Source organism: Puma concolor, chromosome E2 (genome assembly GCF_028749965.1).
Source record: "Puma concolor isolate L17-30 chromosome E2, mPumCon1.1.hap2, whole genome shotgun sequence".
Lineage (NCBI taxonomy): Eukaryota > Metazoa > Chordata > Mammalia > Carnivora > Felidae > Puma > Puma concolor.
In genome coordinates, this window is record NC_141681.1 from 55516596 (window position 1) to 55530466 (window position 13871).

Here is a 13871-nt window from a genome sequence, read left to right on the forward strand (position 1 = left end):
TTCAAAAATAATAAACGTTCAAATAAAAAATTAAAAAAAAAAAAACGAGTGGGACGCTTAACCAACCGAGTCACCCAGGTGCCCCTCAATTGTTACCTTTTTACTTTAACAACCAGCAAAGGCTCTGTACCAGGTGATGGAGGTGCAGTGGGAAAAAGAAGAGATCTGTTCTCTACCCTCAAGGGGGTCTGTTCGGTAAGATGGGTAGGGAAAAAGTAGTGAGATAAGGGATGCCAGTGAAGGAGACTTGCGTGTTGCACTGATAAGGGAGCACTTGGTGGGCGACCTTGCCAAGAACTGAAGTTGGGCTGGGCTGGGAGGCTCAGGATGGGAGATGTGGGTGGAGTGACGTGGGAGGTGAGATCTAAAGGGTGGCCAAGGCAGTCTGGGCACAGGTGGGAGAAGGGTGCCCCAGGCAGAAGGAGCAGCCTGGGCTGCTTCTTGAATTGCTGAGGTAGGAAAGCTCGCGGTGTGAGAGGAACCCTGTGAAGTCTCGTGTGGCTGGAGGTGAGTAGTGGGAGGGACAGGATTTCCCTGCCAGTTGGGAAGTCTGGTAGGATCACAGGGGGCTTGGTGAACGCAGGGCACGCCACTGGCATTTCGTTCTGCTGGCACCATGGGTCTTGGCCTCATGAGCACACTGTGGAACCCACGTCGCAGCTGTCCGTGTCCCGGGTGGGGATTTGTGACAGGGGTCTAGAGAAGCAGTTGAGGTCGAGGGCAGAGATGGAGCTGGGGTTTGGGGAACAGGGACTGGAGGATGGGGGTGGAGACAAAACAAGTAGGTTTGGGCTCCGAATGGGGTTGTGGGCGAAGGCTGGGCTGGACGTCAGGGTTAGAGATGGGAGTGAGGGTGCATTTGGGATCAGAGATGGGGACGGGGTTGGGACTGGGGTCTGGGTGGAGGTGGAGACGTGGCTGTGGCTGGCTGCAGTGTGGTGCAGGTGGATGTGGACCCGAGAACTCTACTCTTTCCCAGCGGACATGGTCTCTTCCTGGGAGGAGGACCGCAAGTTCATCCTGCGGGGCTGGTCTCTGGTCTTCAGCATCCTCGCAGCCCTGATGATGCTCAGCGTGGTGGATGGACGTTTGGCGTACTTGCAGGGCTCTTACACTGGCTACCTGGGCTTCTGGACAGACTGCAAGAAGTACAAGTGTGTCAGCCTGGGCCAAGTCACCGGTCAGTAGGAGGCTGGACAGACTATGGGGCACTCGAAGTGGGGCATCTTGGGAAATTATCAGGGGTGGGAATCTCTGGGGGAAGTTCTTTGCATGTTCTTGGGGATAAATGTTTAGAATTCTCAGGAGGGTCTCTGGAGATTCTCTGAAGGGACTTGTGGAGAAGTCTCCTGGAGTTATACATGGCTTTTGAGGAGACAGGGAAACAGGACTGTCACAGCTCATGAGAAGAGCATTACAATTCACCGGAAACCAATCTGCCTCACGATTAGATGTTAAAGTCACCATCATTTTCTCCCTCGCTTTTTAAAATAGGTTTGTTTTTTTTTTTAATTTTTTTTTCAACGTTTATTTATTTTTGGGACAGAGAGAGACAGAGCATGAACAGGGGAGGGGCAGAGAGAGAGGGAGACACAGAATCGGAAACAGGCTCCAGGCTCTGAGCCATCAGCCCAGAGCCTGACGCGGGGCTCAAACTCACGGACCGCGAGATCGTGACCTGGCTGAAGTCGGACGCTTAACCGACTGCGCCACCCTGGCGCCCCTAAAATAGGTTTTTTAAAATGTATTGTTAACTTTTGAGAGAGGGAGCGCAAGTGGGGGAGGGGCAGAGAGAGCGTGGGGGACAGAGGATCCGAAGTGGGCTCCGTGCTAACAGCAGTGAACCTGATGTGGGGCTCGAACTCACAAACCACGAGAACATGACCTGAGCTGAAGTCAGACACTCAACCACTGAGCCACCCAGATGCCCCGAAAATAGTTCCTTTAAAAAGATGATTTAAAAAAAAATTTTTTTTTAACATTTATTTATTTTTGAGACAGAGAGAGACAGAGCATGAACGGGGGAGGGGCAGAGAGAGAGGGAGACACAGAATCGGAAACAGGCTCCAGGCTCTGAGCGGTCAGCGCAGAGCCCGACGTGGGACTCGAACTCACGAACTGCGAGATCATGACCTGAGCCGAAGTCAGACGCTTAACCGACTGAGCCACCCAGCTGCCCCAAAAAGATGATTTTTTTAAAAAAAGGAAATTTCCAGCTCCTTCGGAAACATTTTGCTTTATCTTATGTCTCTGTGTGTGTTTCCAGTGCTTTTGAGCATTGCAACAGGAGGCAGTCCAGAACCTGGAGCCAGAATGCCTGGGTTTGGATCCTGGCTCAACCCTTTGGTTGCTGGGTGATCTTAGGCACATTCTCTCACCTCTCTGTGCCTCAGTTTCCTCATTTCTAAAATGGTAGTGGTGGGGTACCTGGGTGGCTCAGTTGGTTAAGCGTCCGACTTCAGCTCAGGTCATGGTCTCACGGTTCGTGGGTTTGAGCCCCGCGTCGGGCTCTGTGCTGACAGCTCAGAGCCTGAAGCCCGTTTCAGATTCTGTGTCTCCCTCTCTCCCTGCCCCTCCCCTGTTCATGCTCTGTCTCTCTCTGTCTCAAAAATAAATAAACGTTAAAAAAATTAAAAAAATAAAATAAAATGGTAGTGGTAGTAATCCCTATTCACGGGCTGTTGGGAGAATTAGCAAGTTAAAACATGTAGGGGAATTAGAACAGCGCCTGGCACATATTAAGTGCTACACCAGGGTGGGCTATTATTCTCCTAGGGAATTCGTTTTTCAGCCAATGCACCTATCTTCGCTTCAGATCTCAAATAAGTTTATGAAACTTCCAGAACACTGTGTGGTATTAATCTTATTTATTTATTTTCAATATCTCTTTCTTGTATACCTCCCAAACTCAAGTCGGTGTAAGCAAGACAAATATGGTTTCAAGTTATGGTAAAGTCCAGAGGCATAGATCTATCGAGTTCAGGTACTGCTGGATCCAGGTGCTCAAAGCCTGTCAATAGGGAATCTGTCTATGAAGGCTTCCTCTGTGTGGGGCCCTCAGGCAAGCTGTGGTGATGGGGCATCAGCAGCACCCAGATTCTGTCCTTTCTGTGAACGACCATGGGAAAAGGAGAGCAAGTTGTCTTCTGTAGCCCTCAAGCAAAGATCTCAGGATGAGCTCTGATGGGATCAGATTTACTTCCCTGGGATTCTCCCTCCTCCTGCACCCACCCGCACTGAACAGGAAGATGTCATGCTGCGATTGGCTGGGTCTGGATCACACACTTTTCTTCAGAGTCAATGGAGGGGTCATTTCTGTCCGAAAGCACAACGACAGAGGGTGGGCACAGAGTTCCTCTGAGGAAAGTCAAGTTGCTGTTGACAGAATGGGAATGGATGCCGGGTGGACAACTTTCTTCCATATTTATGATACATCAATGGAGCAAACTTATCCTGGGGTAGACGCCCAAGACTGGAATAGCAGGGTTTCTGAAGGGCTGAGGAGACTTTGTAAGGCTTTGATATGTCAGGATTCTCATGACAAGCAACAGAAGCCAATTAAACCTGGTGTAAGCAGGAAATGGATTTACAAACAATGTTGCGGGAGTTTGAAGAATCTCTGTGTGGCCAGAGAATTGGGCTCCAGGGGCCAAGGGATCGGGAGCATGCCCCAAAAATTCCCTGGAGGACTGGCTGGCTGGGCATTCATACTACAGCTTGCTCTCTAGATCTGGACTCCACTGGGGAACCTCTGGAGGTTCCCTGGGACTCTGGAGGTAGCAGTGGCCACACCTACCAGAAGAGAGTCCATGCCTACCTCTGGCTGTGAATGCCAAGCCTAGCGTGGCTCTTCTTTATTGGTGGATCCTGGTCACGTGCCGAGGTCTTCGCCTTAAGGGAGGCTGGTTTCCTTACTGGAAAGTGTGGATGCATACATTGGGGGAAATTCCCCAAACGTGGACTGGTTTCCAAAGGTGCTGGGAAGACAAAAAAGAGAGGTGAACGTTCATTACATTTCCCATTTGTTCCTAAATGTTAACTTCGTGTGATTTAAAATTTTTTCTTTATTTTAAGATTTAAGTTACTTTTATTTTATTTGAACGAGGAATATATTTATATGGTTCAGCACTTTAACAAGTGCAAGAGTCTCCCTTACATTTCTGTCTCCCATCCCACCCATTCCCCTTCCTGGGGGGTGACTGATGCTACTAAGCCATTAAAAAAAAATTTTTTTAAACGCTTATTTAGAGAGAATGACAGAGTGTGAGCAGGGGAGGGGATGAGAGAGAGAGGGAGACACATAATCCCAAGCAGGCTCCAGGCTCCAAGCTGTCAGCACAGACCCTGACACAGAGCTTGAACAGAGGAACCTCGAGGTCATGATCTGAGACAAAGTCGGTCACTTAATCTACTGAGCCACCCAGGGCCCTGCTACTAAGCAATTTTTAAGCTCTTATGTGTTCCTCCAGTTATATTTTCTACACATATGAGAAAATGGCTATTCTTAAATGGTATGACCATATAAACATATACAAACACATACATATACACACACACAGAAGCATGTCTCTGTATATACTGTGTATGTTTATCACTTTAAAAGCACACAAGGCAGTATTATAGTTCTCTTTTTTAAAGTAAAACAGCATTTACTGAATTCTCAGAATGTACAATCCTTTATGGTTGGCATAAAGACACAACATACAGGTTATGAGGGTCTTTTGTTAAGGTGTAGAAATTTAGAATTTTTATGTTCTTATTTATCCAGCTTTGCCTCTGTGACTTTACCAATTGCTTCTCAGCTTGAGGAGTCCTTCTCCCTCTAGATTGTTGATGAACATTCAATTCTGGTTGTGTGTGTGTGTGTGTGTGTGTGTGTGTGTGTGTGTGTTAGAGTTTGTGATTTTAGTGGGTGGTATGTAGGCAGCATTGAATCCTGCACTCCTTGCCAACTTATGGAAGGGATTTGAATTAGTCAGGAGTCTTTGGATCACAAGTAACAGAAGCTCTAACGTGAAGTAGCTTGAGTGAAGGAACTTATGGTCTCACCCAAATGAAAAGGAGTGGGAGTAGGAATGCTTTCAGGCATGGCTGAATTCAAGAGTCCAAGTGATAGTATCAGACACATTACTATCTGTCTGTTTCTTGGCTACTTGGATTGGCTTCATTCTCAAGGCTCCCCCTAGTGGCAGGTCAGGATCTAGTTAGGAAAATAAATCATTCTAGGTGCTTTAGAGGGTAGTAAATATAGGGGATTGATTTCATGGGTAACAGAATAGCTGAGAAGCTGACTAGGTAATGGTGAGGCAAAGCAGAGATTAGCAACTCAAGAAGCTGCTACACCCTTTAGCCCAGAAGAACAAAGAAGAGAGGTAGTATTACCAGAGCCTGGAAGCTGGAGCCATCGGGAAGGCATAGACTCGTAGTGCTATTTGCTTAGAGGTGGCTAGAATCACAGAAAAAAAAAAAAAAATGAACCTACTGCTAAAGACACCAGCTGAGGTGGGGGTTGGGGGGAGGGAAATAAATACACTGGGTTGTTCTCGTCTTCCAGAGCCAGTCTTCTGCCAATGCCTCCCATTAGCCAAACGTACTGATAAGCCAGTGATCAAAGGAGGTTGGGAAATGTAGTCTTTGCAACACAGAATAGGGAGGCATGGGCAATGGATCTGAGAGAAGACAAGCAGCTGGCAGAACCGCTAACAATGTGGGCTCAAGCCCGGCAGGAAAAAGAACACAAAACGTTCCTGCAAAAGTCTTGTGTGGCTGGGTCACATGAGCACCTCAAACCAAGTATAGCGGCCAGAGCGATGCAATGCACTGATTAGCTTATAACTGGGGCTGAGAGTGGGGAACAGGCAGGAGGGTGAGTCGGAGAGGTAAGCCACAAATGTCTACTTCTGACCAAACCACAAAGTGGGCTCATCTCTGGGTTGACAAGAGCCAGGGACTTGCATGTCATCTCAACTCTCTTTCTCCTCTCGTCTGCTTTCCTTTCTTAGTTTTACCCTATCAGATCTCCTATCCCCCATGAGGCTAGGTCCAAGGCCAGGAAGCTCCAAGCTCATAAACCTCCTGACTAGAGGAACGAGAGCTCTTGGCAGCTTCAGTCAGAGAAAGTCCCAGGGCAGAGCTTGACTGGTTGATTTTGGTCATATGCCCATCTTTGGGCCAATCACCGTGGTCTGGGGTATGGGGCACTGTGATTGACTCAGGTGGAGTCATATGACTATTTTGGTGGCCCCCAGAAAGCAGGGTATGTCATGAGAATCCCTCAACCAGGATTATGTGATTGATTGATCCCCAGAGCACTATTGCTATTCTGTATATATGTCCCAGCTTTTGCTTTCTGATTATGTGTTAGAGATACGCAGTTTGCCAGAAACAAAGCGGATGGAGTCTTAGCTCATTTGGCTGAGACAGTCTTGCACTGTTCAAAAGTAGGCAATGTAGAGAAGGGCTAAAAAGAGATGTAATTCTCAGAAGGGGCCAAAACTCTTGTTCTGAAATGTACATTGGATAAATATTCACTGAAACTGAGTGTGGTTCTGTGGTTTTCAAGTATCTGGAAGTTTTTCTTGTGTGTACATCAGAGTGTGTACGCTCTGGGGATCGAGGTGGGTGATTTGGAGAATGTCTGTGGGAGGGCTCTGCGGTGTGAATGGGGGTGATAATGGGGGGAGGTTCTGGGTGTAAAAATGGGATCACTAGAGGACCTTGGGATGTGAATGGGAGACGCCTGAGCAGAAGCAGGGTGTCTTTGGAGACTAGGGGAACTAAAGTGTCTTGGACAATTTTGAGGGTGCCATTGGGGGTGTCTGGGTGTGATACTGAGGGCATTACTGTGAGATGCTGTGGGATGCCTTCTGGGAGTATGAGTGGGATGACTTTGGAGGTGTCTGTGGGGATGACTCTAGAAAAGATTGAGATGATTCTGTGGGGTGACTTTGAGGATGTGAGTGGGGATGGCTTAAGGGTCATCTGTGGGGTCACCTTGGAAGTATGGGTGGGGTTGATTACGAGGGTGGACTTTGGAGTAGGTGGGGGTGATTGGGACAACTTTGAGGGTACCATTAGGGATGATTTTGACTTTACAGGTGCCTGGGGGTGACTCTGAGAGAGAGAGATTTTAGGATTTCTTAGAAGGGACTTTGGTGGTGGAAGTGGGGTGATGTTGAGGTTGTCTGCAGCCAAACTTTGGGGGTGTCTGTTGGGCTGCCCATGGGCTGTCGGTAGGGTGAGTTTGGAGGGTGACCTTGGAGAGCATCTGGGGATGACTGCAGCATTTCCTCTCCCTCCAGTTCTCATCCATATGAGCATGGGCTTCATGATGCTGGCCCTGACCCTGTGTCTCATCCTCCTCCCCTTCATGTGCCTCTCCTTCCGGCCAGTCTTCCGACGCCTTACTAAGATCGACCTTGTCTTCAGTTTTCTCAGCTTCAGCACTGGTAAGTGTTGGCCTGGGGGAAGGGAAGATACCCCCAGTGTCTTGCCCCAGGACTCTCTTTTTGGCTTTGGGGAGGTGTATCTCAAGATTTCTGTCCTGCTGACTCTGTCTTTGAACGTCTCTTGGGATCTCTGCCCCACTCTTTCAGCTCTATTTTTAAATTTCTCAGTCGGGGTGAGTGTCGGGGGCATCTGTCTCCCCTTCCTGCTTCCCTCTTTTTCTTTCTGCTTCTCTCCGGGTGTCTTTGTGTCTGCACAGGAGTTTGTGTGCCTGTGTATGCACACACACCTGCTTGTCACGGAGGGTGGGAGGGGAGAGGCTGTCTCTGTCTCTCTTCTCTTTATGGGGGTATCCTGGGGTTCCTGTCCAGCCTTTGTGTCCGTCTCTCCGGCCCCACCCCAGTGCAGGGTTCCTGATCGTTCTCAGTCTGACGCTCTTTGTAGTCAACTGTGAGACGCTACACCCGACGCCACAGGTATCCTACCTGGTGACCACCTACCTGTGCTGGGGCGCCGGCGCCTTGATGCTGTTGGCCGGTGAGGGCGGGACCTCGGGAGAAAGGGGCGGTGCCTCGGTAGGGCAGGGGGCGGGGCCCGGGAGAGGACTCGGGGCAGGGCCTGGGGCCGGATAGGGGCGGACCGGAGGGGAGGCCGCCTCGAGGGGTGGCGCGGGGCCTGCGGCGGGGCTCGGAGTTCAGCCGCTCACCAGCCCCCGGCCCCCAGGAGTGCTGAACTACTTAAACCACTTGGGCATGTGGGGCAGAAGTTCGCCCTTCATGGAGCGGCGTCTGAGCTGCCGTCGGTGGGTCTCGCAGCAGAAAGCTCGGAGACGCGCGTCCGAACTGCAGTCCGACGCGGACCGCAAGCTCAGCCGGGACCTGTCCAGTGCACTCACCCCCGAGGGGCGCCCCCTCGAGCCTCTCTAAACAGTTGCACCCGAGCTTCGCAGGAAACTGACCGGTAACCGCAGCCAACATACCGGGCCCGTCCCTTCCGTCGTGGCCCCGCTGCCAAAGAACAGGCCGTGCCTTCTGAGCACAGGCGACAAACCCCCACCCCTCGAGCTTGGGGTTTCCCTTTTCGGCTCTGTTCCCGCCCACGGAGTCCTCAACCTGCCTTCCCTCCTACAGCGCGACACCGCCCCCTCCAGTTCTGTGCGCTGCGTGCAGCGCAACCGGCTGGTGTGGCCCCGCCCCTGGGCCTAGCTAGGGCCCGCCCCCGGATGGTTGGCCCTCTTAGGCCACGCCCCGAAGTTGCACTCCACGGTCTCGACACCTACCCCTTAGAGGGGGAGCCCCGCCCCTGGATACGCGGTCGGGACCCCGGGCCGGTCACAACGCTCACCGCCTCTGGATGTAGCTCCGCCCTTCTGCGGAACTGGCCCCTCCCCAGAAAGGCGTGGCCTGCAAACACATTTCCCCCCCCCCCCCCCCACTTCCGGACTTCTCTGCCACAATAAAACCTGGGTGCCTCACAACCTCCACGTGTGACCCTCCGTGGCGTCCTCTCTCCCCGGGGCAGGGTCGGGCCCAGCGTGTGTGAACCGGCGTGCGAACCGGTCTTGAGTCCCTGCCTGGCCCTTTAGGGTCTGAGCCTCTCTCTGTGCCGGTTTGTCTACACCTGTCTTTACTCCTTCCTTTCCCCCAGCTCATAAGCTTCCTGGCGAGAGACTGAGAGGACCGGGCTCTAGACTGGGCGGGGTGGGTCCCCAGCTTCCAGGTGCGCAGGGCCTGGAAGGCCAGAGGACAGCAAACGTGAGGTGAATCTGATGCGTATTGAGTTTACTGGGGTAGGAAACACGATGGGGGCATTCAAGGGTTGGCTGTCATGGTTTCTCTGATCCACTCCAGGTGCGAAATCACTTTGGTGAAGACAGCAGGCATATTGGGGCTGCCACATGGGATGTGGCCCCAGGACGTGATTCCTTGAAACATGCCATTGCAGATCAGTGGCCCCCCGGAGTCCCCCTGCAGCACAAGGGGGAGAGAATGACAAAGGTCAGCCATGGCGGCGGGGTTCTGCCTGTGGAGCCCCAGCTCTCACACCTGGGCTCACAGAGCTCGAGACGGTGACTCCCCAGCCCCGGGAGAGGACACGGTTCTCTCCACAGTCCACTGCCAGAGGGCCGGCGGGATTCCAACAGAGAAGACAGCGGCTGGAGTCATGGCCAGCGGGGATGGGACTTCAGGGTTCAGTTTCTGCACAGGGTGCAGGGTCCAGAACCGTCCCAGCCGACAGGTCAGTGGGAGAGGAGCGGAATCCATCTACCGGACCCTTCTGCCTTCAGGACTCCCCTCTGATGTCACCTCTCCCAAACAGCTATCTCTGACTAGACAGTAAATATGAGGGAGGGACAGGTGAACTCTGATGTGGTGGAGGGAGGTGCCCGTGATACTAGGATGGGGGTGTGGGAAGGAAAGGGGGCAGGGAGAGGGCGCTGAGGCTTGGTTGGGGGGAGATACAGTCTGGAAGCCGCAGAGACAGATGCCCAGTTAGCTCTCAGCAGCAGTCCAGAGCCCGAGTCCCCTCCCCCAGCACCTTGAGGCCCAGGAGGGAGGGGAAGGGGGGACAGACTGGCTCACCACACAGGTGTCCTTGCCGCCCTCCAAGTATCCAGCACACAGCATGAACTCTGTCACCTTCTGGGAGTGGGCTTTGGCACACACATCGTTGGACAGGAGTTTGAGGTCCACGCACTGGAGATCGTCTGGGTATGTGACTACAGAACAGAGACGAAAAGACCCCAAGTGGCTCCTTGGCCCCTCCTCCCTCAGACCCTGGAGTCCGGGCCCCCAGCCCCTCCTCCCTACACCCAAGGGTCTGGGCTCCAGGCTGCAGGGTCTGGCCCCGGCATACACTTATCTGGTTCGATGCTGCCCCAGCCGGAGGCGTAGCAGGTGCTCCCCACTTGGGGTTCCTGGGTGGGCAGGTCCAGGACCCTGACAGCATCGGTTATCTGGGCGGGCTCTGCCAGGCGGAGCAGCATGAGGTCGTGGCTGTAGTCCTCTCCCGGGAGGCGGGTGTGGTTCTCCAGGAGACTCAGGTTGAATCCAGGGTGTGGGAAGCTACCACTGACCTGGACAAACTGGGCTGTGTCTTCGTGCTCAAACAGGTTGTAGCGACCCAGCCACAGCTGATAATTGCTGGGGACAGAGGGGGCCCCAGGGAATGAGGAGAGAGGAGGGGGAAAGGGCGATGGGGAGCCTGGGGGTGTGTGTCGCGGGGAGAGAGAGAGAGAAACAAGGAGTAACCATGGAGAGAGAGAGACAGTTGGGAAGGTAAAGAGCTTTGAAGAAAAGACAGTGAGTGAAAGACAGAAGGATGTGACAAGATCAAAGCCAGAGACAAAGACAGAGTGAAAAGGAGAGAGCAGAAAAGGAGAGAGGGAATGAGAGGCAGAGGGAAGACAGAAACAGAGCCCAAAGGAGACAGAGACAGAAGGAAGGGTCCTGGGGAAGAAGAAGAAGTGAAGGAACAGACTTGGAAGGAGCCGGGGCAGCACGCAACGTGACTGAGGGAAGAGGAAGCAAAGGGAGAGAGTGAGGAACACAGGCAGTGGAGGGGGGGGCGGGAACGAGAGAGAACAGGAAGGGAGCATGGGGGCGGGGAGGGCCTGGGACCTGCTCAGCTGCAGCAGGGGCTGTGGGGCTGGCTCCCCAGGAGCGGGTGGCCTGGCCCCCAGCCCAAGGACGGCGTCCCCCTCCCTCCCCAGACCTTCCCACCCTTTCCTCCTCCTCCTCCCCCTCCTCCTCCTCTTTCTCCTCCTCCTTCCTCCAGGGCTCCCATTAGGCTCTAGCTGAAACCAGCCCTTCCCCGTGTCCCCCTGGAGTGGATCATTGTCCTGGAGGGAGGGGCTGAGCACGTGAGAAGACCCCTCACACAGAGACATATGGGGATAATCCCTTCCTTTTTCTGGGGTCCCATCCTGGGGGGTGCTCAGCAGCACTGGGAGTGAGGCAGAGACCCAGGGGCAGAGGTGGAGAGTGAGACATACAGTGACAGGGATGCAGCAGAGGGACCCAGAGATGGACAGAGACCTGGAGAGACACGGAGGCGCTGAGACCAAAGAGAAGGAGACCGAGAAGAATCTTAGTCATACAGACAGACACACAACAGAGCCAGTTATGGAGAGACACAGGGAGGCAGGAGGGGGAGACACAGGAAGACATTTACAAGGAGAGATGAAAAGACACAGGTACCAGTGGAGGGCTTTCTTGGGGTTGTCCCTGCCACTCTCCATGACCTAGACCAGGAATGTCTTTCTTTCTCTCAGTCCTCCAGCCTCCCCTGAGGTTAACCCGGGACAGTGCCCACTGTTTATTCCTGTGGGAGCACAGACCGCCCCCCCCCAGACCCCCTGCCCCCACTCACTCATTTATGCAGTGGGCAGCTGTGAGCACCCACTGGGGGTGCACCAGGACGCCCCCGCACTGGAATTTGCTATAATGGTACAGAGCTGCCTGCCAGGGCTGGGAATTCTTCTTACAGTCCCAGCCTCCTATGATCCGGGACTGGATGGGGGGCGCAGCACCTGTAGAGAGGGTGCCAGGTCAGAGCAGGTGGGGAGGTGGCACCAGGAAGGCCTGGGCTAGGAGAGAGGGCTGTGCGGTGGGGTTGGGGGGACATGGGTCCAGAGGAGCAGGGCTGGAGGTCTGGGGAGACGGGCAAGGGGTATGGGAAGGGCCTGGAAGTCTGGAGCCTGCCCTGGGATTGTGGGTTGGTGGCGGGTCCTGGCGGGGGAGACTGCTGAGGGCAGAGCCAACCACAGGGATAAGGCAGGAGACAAGAAGGCAGCGTCTGGGGCAGCATGTGGTGTGGGGGTCAGGTGATTCAGGGGTGATTTGGTGCCTCTTGACTGGGACTGGGAGAGGGTCCTCTGGGGGTCTGGGGTCCTGGACTAGGGTTGGGGTCAGGACTGGGATGGGGCTCAGGAGGAGGGAGAGCCAGATGATAGTTCTTCTGGGATTGGGTGATTCTCATGGAGATTAGGGTCACGGTCTGAGGGTGTTGGAGGGATCTGGGGTTCTTCTGGGGGTGGTGTCGGAGAGGAAGGAAGGTGGAGATGTGTTGGGGCCAAGCAGCTGTGGGTCCTCCCTGCGTTCCCACTTGGTGTGGGGTTTTAGAATCACATGTTGGGGTCCTGCAGGAGGTCGGGGAAGACAGCTGGGCTCTGAAGGTACTTGGGATTCTGGAGGGAAGTCTAGAAAAACAGAGCTTCACAGGAGGGGTGCATTTGGGGAGGGCTGGAGCGTGGGCGGGGGAAGGAAATTCCACAAGGAAAGGAGTGTGTGGTTGGGGGTTCTGGGTGTTCTTCCTCAGGGAGAAGGCTGGGGGTGCTGGACCGGGGTTCAGCGGCAAAGAGGTGGGGAAGGAAGAGACATCTGTAGAATCCTCACACCAGGAGGGGAAGCGGGTCCACCTGGAGTCATGGAGTCTGTTTGGGGAGAAGTACAGGTGTCTGATGGAATTTAGGGAGTCTCGGGAAGATTTGAGGGAAACCAGATGCTAGGGACTGGAGGACCTAGCTGAGAACTGACAGCTGGAAGGGAAAAGTCACCAGGGTATGGAAGGATGTGGGGACTCAGGAGCTACAGACAGAGAACCACTAAGGACTAGAAGGGGGCTGTCGGGGTCCCAGGATCTGCTGGGACTGGGGGCACTCCTTGCAAGAGCAGGAGTCCCCCAAAGAGAGAGACAGATGGCCCAGCCTCTGCCCTTTTGGTAAAGTGGCTCAGGGCAGGGGTCGGAGTGGGGAGGAGGAGAAAATTTGGGGGGTTCCTGGGAGGGAGCAGGACCTAGCACAATAGTGGGAACTGTGACCACAGAAGAGGGGCTGGGAGAGAGCCTGGGACCCGGCCTGGGATGGACTGTGGGAGAGGAAGAAGTTATTGGGGGTGAGGGCAGCATGAAAGTGGGGTCCACTCTCCCCCTCCCCCTCCCATCCCTCTGTCTCACCAGCCCCCGCCAGGGACAGGGCAAGGCACAGAACCAGGAACCACATGGTGACCACAGGCAGGCAGGTGGTGAGCTTGGAGCTCAGGAGCCTCCCCAAGGAGCATTTTAAAGCCTTCATCCACCCCCTCCCCACCCTGAGGACCCGCCCCTGCCCTGCTGGCATCCAGATGCTGGCCAAGGCCCTGCCCCCGCTGCCTCCTGGGGGCTGGACACCTCCTCCCACCCCAGAGCTGTGGAAGGGGCGGGAGAGCAAGCACCTGTTGTTCTGCGGGCCCTGATTGTGCTGGAAGCATTCCTGGGGCCTGAGGCCAGACAGGGCAGGGCCTGGAGCTCCTGGGCCCCTGCTCTTGGAGACAGAGCCGGTGAGGGGAGTTGGGGGGGGGGTGAGAAGAAACAGGAGCACGGAGGAATCAATGACCTCCAATACAAAGTCCGATATATACCTGAACCCCAAGGAAGGTCACACACCT

General features: G+C 54.1%; 2 protein-coding genes across 3 annotated transcripts; one reads left to right on the forward strand and one right to left on the reverse strand.

Annotated features, from left to right (window-relative positions):
* The first annotated feature begins 60 nt into the window (after positions 1–60).
* LOC147573767 (uncharacterized) lies at positions 61–8918 on the forward strand. Of its 2 annotated transcripts, none has more exons than XM_086690557.1 (5): positions 61–195; positions 980–1180; positions 7302–7448; positions 7855–7983; positions 8170–8918. In XM_086690557.1, exons 2-5 carry the CDS (start codon positions 985–987, stop codon positions 8370–8372), a joined length of 675 nt encoding a protein of 224 aa, XP_086546683.1. In that variant the 5' UTR covers positions 61–195; positions 980–984; the 3' UTR covers positions 8373–8918. The 2 variants fall into 2 exon arrangements, with proteins under 2 accessions (XP_086546683.1, XP_086546684.1); XM_086690558.1 differs by having other exon boundaries at positions 8262–8918.
* A 292-nt stretch (positions 8919–9210) lies between these two features.
* LOC147573768 (kallikrein-1-like) lies at positions 9211–13519 on the reverse strand. Its single transcript, XM_086690556.1, has 5 exons — positions 13402–13519; positions 11818–11977; positions 10303–10589; positions 10029–10165; positions 9211–9413 (listed from the first exon to the last, which is right to left on the reverse strand). The coding sequence occupies exons 1-5, from the start codon at positions 13517–13519 to the stop codon at positions 9258–9260; spliced, it is 858 nt and encodes a 285-aa protein (XP_086546682.1). The 3' UTR covers positions 9211–9257.
* Positions 13520–13871: the final 352 nt, after the last annotated feature.

Bases quoted from the DNA above. Each gene is read 5' to 3' on its own strand.
- LOC147573768 (XM_086690556.1), bottom strand. From the start codon at position 13,519: ATGAAGGCTTTAAAATGCTCCTTGGGGAGGCTCCTGAGCTCCAAGCTC. The intron at 11,978-13,401 runs GTGAGACAGAGG...CCCTCTCTACAG, and splicing joins CCTGTCCCTGGCGGGGGCTG to GTGCTGCGCCCCCCATCCAG. The intron at 10,590-11,817 runs GTGAGTGGGGGC...CTCTGTCCCCAG, and splicing joins GCTGCCCACTGCATAAATGA to CAATTATCAGCTGTGGCTGG.
- LOC147573767 (XM_086690557.1), top strand. From the start codon at position 985: ATGGTCTCTTCCTGGGAGGAGGACCGCAAGTTCATCCTGCGGGGCTGG. The intron at 7,449-7,854 runs GTAAGTGTTGGC...ACCCCAGTGCAG, and splicing joins TTTTCTCAGCTTCAGCACTG to GGTTCCTGATCGTTCTCAGT. The intron at 7,984-8,169 runs GTGAGGGCGGGA...CCCGGCCCCCAG, and splicing joins CGCCTTGATGCTGTTGGCCG to GAGTGCTGAACTACTTAAAC.